This window comes from Echinops telfairi, unplaced genomic scaffold (assembly GCF_000313985.2).
Source record: "Echinops telfairi isolate 266 unplaced genomic scaffold, ASM31398v2 ScPeMD7_3;HRSCAF=10, whole genome shotgun sequence".
NCBI lineage: Eukaryota > Metazoa > Chordata > Mammalia > Afrosoricida > Tenrecidae > Echinops > Echinops telfairi.
The window spans coordinates 51587453-51600304 of NW_022103899.1; the positions used below are offsets into that span (position 1 = coordinate 51587453).

The following is a 12852-nucleotide window of genomic DNA, read 5'->3' on the forward strand; positions in this document are numbered from 1 at the left end:
TAATTACCTCATTTATTGGGTGGATCACGTTGGTCCCACTGTGGTCTTCGGGTGTTCATGCAGTTGGCTTCTGTCATTTTTACATACCCTCGTGAACGCAGGACTTTTCTCTCTTTTTAAAAGATGTGACAAGAGTCTGGTTCTTGACCTAGAGCAACTTCAGCAAGTACTTAACCACCATACTTACTATCAGGCGTCCTTTGATACAGCCTGTTTCCACTGACAGCAACTCTCCGCACAGCAGAGAGTTACTACAAACACCTGCAAACCTGGGGGGCTTCTCTCTCAGCACTGTCTCTGACAGCGTTATTCCCAAGGATTACTGTGGCTAATTCCTCAGGAATAAACATCCTATTCCCTCTGACTAGTGTGTGCTTAGTTGGGAAGCTCAGCTGAAACTTGTTCACATTGAGTGACAATGCTACTATTTGAAATACTAGCAACGTAGCTCCCAGCATCACAGCCACCCACAAGCTGTCAACTGAGCTGAAGACTGAGAAACAATGAGACTCACCAGCCACAAGCTTATCTAGCACCCACATAGGAAGCTTCACACAATTTGAATCAAAGGGACCAGGGCTTTTCGAGAAAATGGCTCTTCTAGGACTGTCGGAGAAAAGACGTAAGATGAGCCTGGAACATCTTGTGTTGTTGCATGCTGTCTTCGCATTAGTTAAGCCCCATAGTGACCCTCTCTTCAAAAGAACGAAACACTGCCAGGTCTTGCACCATCCTGAAAATTATCATTATGCTAGAATTTCATTGTTACAGCCACTGTGTCAATCAATATCACTGAGGGTCTTCTTTTTTGCAGCCCTTCTATCTTGCCAAGCATAATGCCCTGTTCGCTCTTGAAAGCAGATTTAAAGTAGGAGATCAGTGGTGCCTCCAGTGCTTCATCAGCTTGTCGCAACATTTCAATTGGTGTCCTGACAATTCCTGGAGCCTTGGTTTTCACGACTGCTTTCAGGACAGCTTGAGCTTCTTATTTCAGTACCATCAGTGCTTGATCATATTCTCCCTTTTGAAATGCTTGAATGTCAGCCAGTTGTTTTTGGCACAGTGACTGTGCATATTCTTCCCATTGTCTTTGGCATTTTCTGCATTATTTCCTATTTCTGCATTAATTACTATGGATATTTTGTCCATAGAATCTTTCAGTATTGCAAATGCAGCCTTGGATTTGTCTTCAGTCTTTTCAGCGTGGTATATACTGAACATGTTCTTCCCTTTCGCTTCTCTAACTCCAGGTTGTGGCAGTTTTCATTATAATGCTCTTCTTTGTCTTGAGATGCCCTTTGACATTTCCTGTTCAGCTCTTTTACTTCATCCTTAGCAGCGAAAGCTGTCAGATTATAATTCAGTTCCAATCTACCAGCCCCTCAGTGGGAGACAGAGGTGGCAGTCTGCTTTCTTAAAGATCACAGACTTCGATACCCTGTGTGGGCAGTTGTCCTCCATCCTATAGGTTACTGTGAGTTGGCATCAATTGGACAGCAGTGATTCTATAAAAACATCAGAATTGTTCATAATGTGTTTTTCGAGACCCAAGTAGACCTGTTAGAGTGCAGTACAAGTCCGTCTGTTCTTAGTCTTACAGAGGCCACTCACTGCCCGTTACTCAGGACAGCACCTTTTCTTCCCAACTGTGATGTGTTTCTCATTCCTTTGTAATTCAGTTCAATTTTCTTGTCACAGTCTGTATCCCTTTTGGGAATCATCTGACTTCCCTATCAATTGGGAAGAAGAGTTAAACTCTTATAATTCTCTCTTTTCAAATGGTGAAAAGCTGATAACGCAAACTTCATCTAATCCACAGGTGATCAAATGCATTAAGGCTGGTCCTTCCCAGGAACTTCAGGGTTCTCATTGATAAAGCAGGGGAGCGAGTCTAAAAGAGGAGTGGGAACCCCAGTCCCTCCAGGATCCAGGCAGATAGGCCTGTGACGACAACAGAGTGCGAGTGGGCGTGGTGATGGAGTGGGGGCGCATGTACCATGGCCTGCCCGGAGAACACGCAAGTGTCTTGAGAGAAGTACAGTCAGAATGCTCCTGAAGGAAGGATGATGGGACAGTTTCACGTGCTCGGGACGTGTTGTCAGGAGAGACAAGTCCCTGGAGAAGGACATCGTGTTCAGTGAAGTAAAAGGGAGGGGGGAAAGAGGAAGACCGTCACCAAGATAGATTGACACAGCGGCTGGATGGATGGGCTCAAACATACAAAAAACACACAAAAAACCAAAAAGCGCAAGGATGGCACAGGGCCAGGCAGTGTTTTGTTCTGTTGTATTTAAGGTCTTATTAATCAGAACCAACTTTAGGGCAACTGGCAACAGCAACCTCATCTGGGAAAAAGTGTTTTCACCATTTTTTTAAGCTTGTAGAGTCGACTATAATCTTGGAGCTTTTCGTTAGTAGCTTTGCAGTAACATGGGAAAAACCAAAAAGAATAAAACTGATGCAGGTAAAATCATAGCTGGTAAGCGAACAGAGAGAGAGCCATTCTTGCAGATCCATTCATAATGGAAACTAGATCATTGGATTTTTCGTTTGTTTGCTTGATAAATGATTACTTCTATTTTTCTTAAGGAAATTCTTGCAATTCAATGTCCTTAATCCTCAGCGAGATGGAGGGACACAATGGCTGCAACCAGGGGTGCAAGCATATGAACCGTTGCGAGGACGGCGCAGGACCGGGCAAGGTTTCATTTCTCGTTCTGTTGTGCAGACGTTGATAAGGGTTGATAACAACAATACAACACTACATTCTAAGAACTCCCAACCAAACTCACTGCCATCTAATTTTTACCAATTTACAGTAATCTTATGTGGCAAGGTAGAACTGCCCCTGTGGGTTTCTAAGACTAAAGATTAACAGGAGGAGAAAGTTCCGTATTTTCCCCAAGGAGCAACTGTTGATTTTGAACTGCTGACCTTGCAGTTGGTCCCAAGTGTAACCATTGCATGCAGTTGGCCCCTAGTGTAACCATTGCATACCACCAGGGCAAGCCTGTATTCACGAACCAAATATTCAACCATGACTGTTTCCATCGACAGCTCTTCATTGATTCTTAAAATCGTGGATATTTCAATAATAATATTTCATTTTTGTTTGTCAACTTCTTTTCTGGTTGATAGGTGTCACTGAGTCGTTTTCAACCCCAGCAACACCATGCACAGCAGAATGAAACCCTGCCTGGCCTGAGCCGTCCTATACTTGAGCTCATGGTGGTAGCTACTGCGTCAACCCATCTCATCAAGAGCCTTCCTCTTTTGATGCCTCTCTACAAAGCATGATGTCCTTTTTGAGGGATTGGTCTCTGCTGACATGTTCAAAGCATGTAAGACAGAGTGTCACCATCCTGGCCTCCAAGGAGCGCTCTGGCCATATTTCTACCAAGATACTATTTTCTTACACAGTTGGCCAGTACATGATACTTTCAATATTCTTTGCCAACTCGTTTAGTGAAATATTCTAGAAGCGTGATTGTAAGTCAATATTATCATACAAGTGTTTGTCTTTAATTACAATTTTACAGGACGTGGTCATATTTTTCTTGGCCACAACCACAAACCACACATGACTAAAGTTGTTTAATGATGTGGTGTGAGCAAAGAAATAGGAATTCATATTTTTTTTGTGTGAGGGAAGATTTGGGAAGGAGGCAGACTGCATTCATTAGAAATTTTATAAATTTATAGAAAACAATATTGGTTTAAACAAGGTAATTTTAAAAATTTTCTTTTTTTTACCCCTCTCCTGAAATAGGCAGTAAATGTCTGGCATGATTAACATTTTCTTAGGTTCAATCTCTTTCTATTTTTCTGCTTTGACATCTTTAGTATGTTACTACTAGTCTTTTTCCATGAAGAGAGAATAAGAGATCCATGATGGCTCCAGGGAAGAAGGAGGAAATAAAGAAAATCAAAAACAGAAAAAAGGCTTATCAGTTCTTCTTTTCCTAAGATTTTCTGAAAATGTTTTCCAGTAAGTTCACTTTTATCTCTCAGTGATGAGATTTAATCACTGAGACACAGCAAGACTGGTGAGGAAATATTGTCTTTTGGACTAGAACATCCATGGGGGCAATAAATCCAGCATTGTGCTATTTACAAAGAAAGATGGAACAGAAAGCAGCCATATCTGCCAAAAAGTCATATTACGTAATTTGAAGTGAAATCAAAGATTAATAAAACAAATTTTGAAAAGGCTATAAAAGGCTACAAAATGTGGATGGTCCTATCTGATACTTTCCCTCATGAAGAGCTCACTGAATATATGTGTGCGATGACGAAGTGTGGTAAGAAACTAGATGGTGCCCAGTAGAACAAAGAATAGTGTCTGAGGCCTTAAAGTCTTATCTTCAAACAATCAGTCATCCCAGTGAGACATCAACTAAGTCCACATGGAAGAAGCACATACGCCTGTGTGATCCAAGGATTGTAAATAATAAAACCAAATCTGAAGGAGCGGATGGTATCAGAGCTTAAATTATGGACTACCAGTTGGCAGGAGGCTAGTGAAGACAGTGGAAGCCTAAAATTCATTTTCAAGGTACACACAGGGATTAAGCCTCTGGTGAAGTTCTTCTACCCATAGTCAAAGGATCATTGCCATCCTTGCCTCTCAGGAGCATTCTGGCTGTACTTCTTCCAAGACAGAGCTGTTTGATTTTTGGCAGTCCAGGATACTTTCATGATTCTTAGCCAGCACCATGGTTCAAATGAATCAATTCTTCTTTGAGCCTCCTTATTTAATGTCCAGCATCCACTTACATATGAAGCAATTGAGAAAGCCATGGCTCGAGTCAGGTGCATTTTAGTCCTCAAAGTAACATCTTTGTTTTCGAAAACTTTAAAGAAGTCTTGTGCAGCTGATTTATCAAATGCATAGGAACAATGGCGAGAGTGGACAGGACCGGGAAGTGGCTCCCTCTGTTGTGCACAGGTTGATATGGATCAGAATCCACTTGATGGCACCTCACAACAACAGGTTTGAAACGAACCCTCTGGAGGCAGGAAGAGGGACTTTATGACCACAGTGAAAGGAGAGCCAGGAGTGGACTATGTCCTTTGGACTTTGGATCCTTGTGCTAAGAACTTCCTAGACTGAGGACTGAGAGAAAGGGGGCAGCGGGGAGGGAGGGAGAGAGAAAGAGCTAAAGAAGAGTAACATCAGGGACAGCCGGAGCCAAAGAGGAACAACTTCTGAGAAATGACAGCATCGGTGGCACAGAACCTGGAGACTAGTGGGCTTTATGCCACTTGAGAGCTGAGTACCTTTAGGCAGGGGGTTTGCTGGAGGAATGGTTTCCCTCTGGGCACTTAATGATGGAGACAAAGGGCTCTGTAACACTGGCCTAAGCAGAGCAGCGGTCGAGAGGTGTGAGGGACCAAGAAGCTGAGACCCGTTAGGGCCAGTGCATCTAGGTGATTGGAGGGCATTTTAGTTTGTACAAGCAATGGGCTCTGTTTGGGGGAAAATAACACCTGCTAAATGAATTCTGAGAAATCAGAGTTCCTCTCTCAAGTATTCCCTTATGACATCTATGTCCACATTGAAATACATGTTCCAAGCCCTGTCCTCCCTCCTCTGAGAAGCTGACAGTGGACAGTGGGCTTTCATAGCAGAAATATAGACACTCAGCTAAATGCTTCTTTTTTGGTGGCAGTCACCTCTGGGCCGGAGGTTGATGGTCAGGCCTTTTTTCTGACGTTAGTATGGAAGCTCTGACAAACGCGGTGGCTTGTCTGAGGCACATTGGGCTAGAAATCAAACCTCAGCCACGCCGAACTTCAAAGAAGGCAGGAAAATGCATCCACCTGAGTTTACATAGAATTGGAATAACTGTAAATAGCCCCAATAATTACCAAAAATGTTCAAGATTTGAATTTACTGTATCTTATGAACTTATATATGTATTATGTCAAATACTGTATATAATCAAGTATAAGCTGACTCGAATATCAGCCGAGGCACCCAATTTTACCACAAAAACTGCATTAAAAATGTGCCGAAAAACTTGGCTTATACACGAGTATATACGGTATTTATAATCATCTTTTAGGTTTAGAAACCATTGGTCTGCCAAATTGGTCTCCATCGGAGCTTTACAGATGAATTTTGAGTTCTCTGCCTGGCTGCTCTATAAAGCATACTAAGTATTGTGTATAGAATTTCACGTAATAAATGTCCAACAAACCAGTGTTAATAGTGACTCACCTACCTCCCATGAGAAAACCGAATGCAAAGTAAGTGTATTTTTTATTTATATTAACAACAAAATAATTTCATAATTTCATATCCCATTGCTTTAAAGAGACATATATTACAAATAAAGGAACCCCATTAGCTTTAAAGATTAGTATTTATCAACACTTTTGTACACATACACAAATAACATTAATATCATTTTGTCTGACATTTTGATCATATCATTTTAGTACTTTCAGGAGTATTAACTAAACAGGTTCTTTTCCATTTGGTAAAAATCATGTATTTTACATTATCTATTTACATGTTACAAAAACATTCACTTTGACCTTCAAAATACTGTACTAGGACTTGGCATTGAATATATAATTGACAGCAAACACCGAAAATGTGCAAATCTGGAGGATGGAAAAATTCCCAAGCTAGCAAGGTTAGAAAAAACTGTGTGTGTATGTGTGTGTGTGAACAAAATTTAAAAATCCCAACTCACAACAATCTAGCTGACCCTGACTCACAGAAACCCCGGAGAGCAGGGTCAGATGGCCCTCGTGGGATCTCGAGGCTGGAACCATCTCACTGAATCAGAAAGCCTCATCTTTCTCTCTCAGAGCAGCTGGTGGTTTCAAACCGCTGACCTTTCATTTAGCAGCTCAATGTATAACCTTTATGCCACCAGAGCTCCTAGGTATGTGAATAAGGAGACCTCAACAAGTTCTTGGAGACATTTTATCATTTTTCCATTCCATTTCCCCACAAATATGTTGAAGTCCCTTTATGTACACATGTATTTAAAAAAAAAGTTACAACTCATTGCCATCATTTGATTCTGGCTGACAGCTACCCTTCAGAACAGAGAACTGCCTCTGTGGGTTTCAGAGAATGTCACTCTAAAGGAGGCAGAAAGCCTCCTCTTTCTCCCTCCACGTAGCTGGGGTTTGAAACTGCTCCCCTGGGGGTTAGCAGCCCACCTGAGAACCCACGACACCACCCGGATGAAGCCACTCCCATACGAGGATGCTTCAAGAAGTTCATGGGAAATGCTATTACCTTTTCATTCTATTTTGCTACAATCTTCAAGCCCCCTGATGTGTATGTATATATGTGTGTACACACATTATGTGTACTATATATATAAACATCATAAAAACTTCAAATAAATTAATTCTGTCTCTCTCTTCCCCGAGAGTAGCTGCAAACGTCGAGAGTTCTCTTAGAGGTGCGTGGACTGCTGCACCCTCAAACCTCAGCCCCAGAGGAGCCCGGCCCAGAGGGCAGGGTGGCAGTCGCCTTGCTAATGACTCGAGTGCAGGGTCGCTCCACTGCGCGTCTTGATGGGTCTTCCCTGTAGGTAATCTTCACCCAGGACAAGAGGAAAGGAAACAGAGCACATGGAAGTTAGTATGCATATTCCCAAACTTGAACTTCACCCCCGAGGCCACCCTAACCAATGAACCCAACAACAAACAAAACACTGCACTGTCACCTCGTCTCTTTCACCTCATGGTGACCCTGTCGGACCAAGTAGAGCTGCCCTGTGGGTTTCTGAGGCCGCGCATCTTGACGGGAGTGTGAAGCCTCATCTTTTCCCCCATGGCGGGTCCCAACTGCGGCCCTGGGGTCAACACCCAACCTTGCCCTCCTTGGACTGCTCCACCCAGACGCATGGTTTCTATTCCCATGGGAAATGTGCGCATGTCAGGAGTGCCCTCGATCCAGGTGGGTTCCTGGCTATCTTTGAAGTCACTTCACAAAACTCTTTCACTTTCAGAGAGTCCATGGCAAATGTGGAACAGAACCTATCTTGAGTCACGGCTCTAATCGCTTTTGTTCTCTTCGTATCATTTCTACTGGATATTGCCAAATCTACCAGAACAATAAAATGGTGATTTATCAAAAAGGGAGATTCAAAGAAATTTAATTTTTAAAAAAATCTAGAAATATCAGTTTTAAAATTGCCTTTAAGTTTGGAAATAAAATGAATATGCTTAATGACTTTCCTGTTCTCCATGTATCAAAAACAACAACAACAACAACAACAACAACAACAACACAGGCATCTCTAAATTGTGCTGCTGGACAGAAGTTTTTAAAAAAATGTTTTTGTTTCTTATAAATCACTTTATCTTACAGCTCTTATCACAATCCATACATCCATTGTATCAGGCACATTTGTACTTATGTTGCCATCATCATTTCCCAAACATCTTCTTTCTACTTGAGCCCTCCAGAAGAAGTTTAATAAATATTTTCCCTTGCCTCTGGAGGGAGATAGGCCTATGAACCTCACACACACGTTACCACACTGGCAGTGGCCTGTACTTCACACCTCGTCTAAGGTAGAATTGATAATTATTTCCTTTGGTAGATTCCTCAGTATGTTGGGCTGCAAACAGCAAGGCCAGCAGTTCAAACCCTGCCAGCAGCTGGTGGGAGAAAGAGGAGGCTTTCTCATCTAATACAGATTTACAGTCTGAGAGACCCACCGAGTAGATTCTACTCTGTGTCTGCTGAGTGCGTACACGTTTATTTCTGTTTTCACTTTCCAAGGCACTTTATAAAAGCTGGCAGCTCAGAAGGAAAGTTTGGTGGTCTCAATCCATTCAGGAAAGCCCCGGCGATCTGCTCCGTCCGGTCAAGGTCGAAGCCTACAAAGACCCGCGAACAGTTCTTCGTCACCTGGAGCCGCCGTGTGTCAAAACGGGCTCGACATCCTTTGGGGGTTGTCTTATTCGTGTTCCCTGCAGTTTTCCTTGTCCTTCCTCCTCCCTACACCTCCCTGCTTTCTGAACTTTGTCCTTGAGCAAACGCTGCTCTCTGCATCTCCAATGTGTGCAATCTCAGGTGTGCGTACCTCGGGGGGGTTATGGTTCCCCTCACAGATCTGACCCCTCTGTGGGCGAACATTGAGTCAGAAGGGTGAGTTCAGTTCCAGGTCTAAAGGGTGACTCAAGGTTAGGAGCTCTAGACCAGCCTCTATCTGACCAGTGATCCTAGTCTTTTTGAATGATTTGCAATTTTGTTCTGCATTTTCTCCCACTCAATTGAGGAAACTTCATGTGACTCTTGCAGAGGTATCGGCGGTGGTTCCTGGGTACTATCCAGCCCAGGGGTCCTCAAACTTTTTAAACAGGGGCCAGTTCACTGTCCCTCAGACCCGTTGGAGAACCGGACTATAGTTTTAAAAAAACTATGAACAAATTCCTATGCACACTGCACATATCTTATTTTGAAGTGAAAAGCAAAACGGGGCAAAAACACCTGGTGGGCCGGATAAATGTCCTCGGCGGGCCGCATGTGGCCTATGGGCCGTAGTTTGAGGACGCCTGATCTAGATCTTCTCGTCTCAGGGTCATGGATGCTGAGGGTTGCAGGGTCCACTGGGCTAATTGTTTTCATAAAGCTTCACGTTTCTTCTACCTTTTTTGGGTTTTGGCTGGGGCGAGTCCTATTAGTACAGCTTCCATGGCTACACATAAGCCTTTAAGGTCTCAGTCACTACTCACCCAAGCAGGACAGAGAACACTGTGATCTCTGTTAGGCTGATGGCCCTTGGTGTCCCTTGAAACGAGGGTCTTGAGACCCTCGGCTCTGCAATTCCCACGCTCAAGGTGTTTGGTTAGGGGTAACTGGTTTTCATAACCTGCCCTCTGTATGCTCTACCATGTCCATGTGTCTACGTGCAGGAGAGGTTCATACATCTGTAGAAATAGTCTTTATCAAACCCACACATCCCCAGGTGGGTGGCCCCATTCTCCTCCCCCCACCTTTGGCATCTGTCCACGTATCCCATAATAGATTATTGCCATTGGAGGACTGTGCAGATAGTCGTGTTTACCTTCGTTGCCTTTAACTTTAGTATGCTCCCAGTTTCTACCTTTGCTTCATCTTTTTTTGTTGCTGACTTATATTTCGCCTCCTCCTTCACACATTAATATGTACACACTCTCTATGTAATCATTCCCCTGTCATTGCCCCTTCCACCTGTGGTAACCATCAAAGGATGATTCTTCTTGTGTTAAAATTTTCTCTTCACTTCTTATCATGGCGCTCCCATAGACGAGTTGTCCTTTTGTGAATGATTTGTTTCACTCAGCCTGATAGGTTCAGCCAGGTGGTTCATAGATACACCCTTATTCTTCCCCATTGCACAGAAATCCATTGTGTGAATGTACCAGTGTGTTTGTCTACACTTCTGTGGGTGGTATGATCGTTTTGCAGTTGTGAACAGCGCTACTACCATCACCATGACTATGCACATGTCTGTTCATGTCTCAGCTCTTATTTCTCTAGGATGACATACCTAGTCGTGGGACTGCTGGATTAGAGGATATTTATTGGTCTGTTTTTAAAAATTAATTTCATATCTTTTAAATTTTATTTACCTAGCAAAGGTTCTCAGGAAAAGAAATGATTTTCCCATTACCTTTAATCACCTAGTATTTTTCTTTGACTTCTGTTTTACCACTTTGGGCTATAGTCTGTCTTTGCTTGGGGTACAAATGAACTCAAGTGTAGTTTAGAAATCAGTGAAACATGCATTTTTTTGTTATATTCTCTTGTTAATTTTAGCTGTAACCAGTAGGTTCTTTTATTTGATGTCAGCTAACTCGGAAATGGACATACAGTTGCTCTGATTAAAAAAAAACTTAGAGAACACTAACCACTATGGACTTATCTGGGGAAAACTGAACAGCTAAGACAAGACAGATAAAACAGAAGGCCATAAAAGACAGTGTAGTTTTAAGAAAGAAAAACATACCACTTTTGCTTACAGTACTGAGGGAAATACTAGACACAGAGGAACAGAAGCTGTATAAACATGGACCACAACAGAGCTGTCAGGAAAAAAAGAGAAAAACATTTTTGCACAAAGTTTCAAGATCAGATTTAATTTACAGTGGGAGGGAAGGATTCCCTCATCCAAATGCAATGTTCATTCTTTTGATTACACTGCTAGCTTTATCATTCCCATTGTAGTATATCAAGGTGTCTTTCTGGAGTATTAAATTCCTAATTACTTCATTAGATAGCCCAAACTATTAGCATCTTGACTAGGAAGAATTTTTAGCTGGGAAGAGAAATTCTCTGGGATATAAGCAAACAGACATTTTTCTACTGTGGAGCTAACATAATGGGAGAGCAAAGGAAAGGAAAGAAAAGAGGAAGTCCTCCAATGACACGGAAGCTTCAACAACAAGCTCAAACGAAGAAACTGCTGGGAGGACGACTCAGGACTGGACACGGTTTTGTGCTTAGTTTACATCAAGCAGCTGTGTGTTGGAACTGACTAGACAACACCCAACAGCAGCGTGGATTCTTAAAAATGGAGGTTAGAAGAACAGGGAAGGCACAGGATACATATTTGGGGAAACGCAATTAGGATGAAGGATCTCTAGACCGCATTTCATGGGTTGTGTTAATAGATCACCACGCAAGGAAGGGAGGGAGTGAACACCATGAGTAGGGCGCCTGGAGGCAGAGTCCAGTTCTGTACAGAGCACATGTCGCTCCCAGGAAGGGCCACAGTGCTGACAGCTACAGGTCAAGTGAGTGCACTGATGGATCCTGGATAGTAGTTGAATGAAGCAACACTTGCCTTGTGACTACTTGATCTTCAGCATGCTTGCTCCACTCTCATACATGCCCCCCCCTCCCCCAAGTACTGTGATTATGGGAGGCCCATATATTTTTTCCATGGCCCTATAAAAAATGCTAAACATATGCCAGAAATCCTGGCCAATTTGCTTGTGAGATGAGTGGGGCCTTATTCTAACTTGATCAACCTTCAGGAGGCACAGTCTCTGTAGAGAATCTTAATGGGCAGAGCCCACCTTGGCTCTCTCGCTGAGCATGCAGAGTCCCAGGGCCAGAGCTGGGGAGCGCACAATGGCAGGGACTCGTGTCCCCTTTCAAGGAGAAGTGGCAGGGGAGGAAGATTTGTGAAGTCCTGGAGCAGTGATGGCAGGAGTGGGAACACACCCTTTTGGGAATGTCACTCGGTGTCCCTTAGTGACAAAGAGGACCCATCAGTTCTGGAAACCAACAAGCTCATATATATATATATATTAGGAATACACACCCCTGCAAACTGCAGAAAGCATTTGAAGTCTCTCCTTTAATCCAGTCATATATATATATATATTAGGAATACACACCCCTGCAAACTGCAGAAAGCATTTAAAGTCTCTCCTTTAATCCAGTCCTTCCCCTCCCCCACCTGGTCTTTCATTGAGGCCAGGTGAGCTGGGCCTAGGTGGAAAGGACCATGCTGCAACATTTAAGGTGCAGTGGTTTCAGCTGCAGCAAGCACACAGCATTCTGGTCCTTTCTTATGCTAGGAATAAAATGGGTGCGTTCCATGCATCCATTGCTCCAACCACACCACAGAACCTCACCTGCTCATTCATGACAGTGGAGAGTTCGCTGAGCATGTCCTTGTAGTGGGCCCTCAGCTCTTCCTGGTACTCCAGCTGGTCCTCCTTGATTAGACGCTCGTTCACATCAAGGGCCTGCCCGCAGGCATCTGCAAATTGTCTTTGGGGACAGCAGTAAGCAAATAAAAAATAAGCCAGAGACAGCGCCAACCCAAAGTATGGTTGCTGTTCGATTCCGCCGCCAAGAAGAGGGTTGGTTAAGGA

General features: G+C 43.2%; 1 protein-coding gene across 1 annotated transcript in view; it reads right to left on the reverse strand.

The window, feature by feature from the left end:
* Positions 1-6246: 6246 nt before the first annotated feature.
* Positions 6247-12852, reverse strand: part of DOCK10 (dedicator of cytokinesis 10) — a 200867-nt gene continuing 194261 nt past the window's right edge. Inside the window, exons 55-56 of the mRNA XM_045294740.1 lie at positions 12610-12748; positions 6247-7567 (exon numbers count right to left, since the gene is read on the reverse strand). Of these exons, the coding sequence (XP_045150675.1) occupies positions 7451-7567; positions 12610-12748 (256 nt within the window). The 3' untranslated portion in view covers positions 6247-7450. The remainder of the gene's footprint in view (positions 7568-12609; positions 12749-12852) is intronic.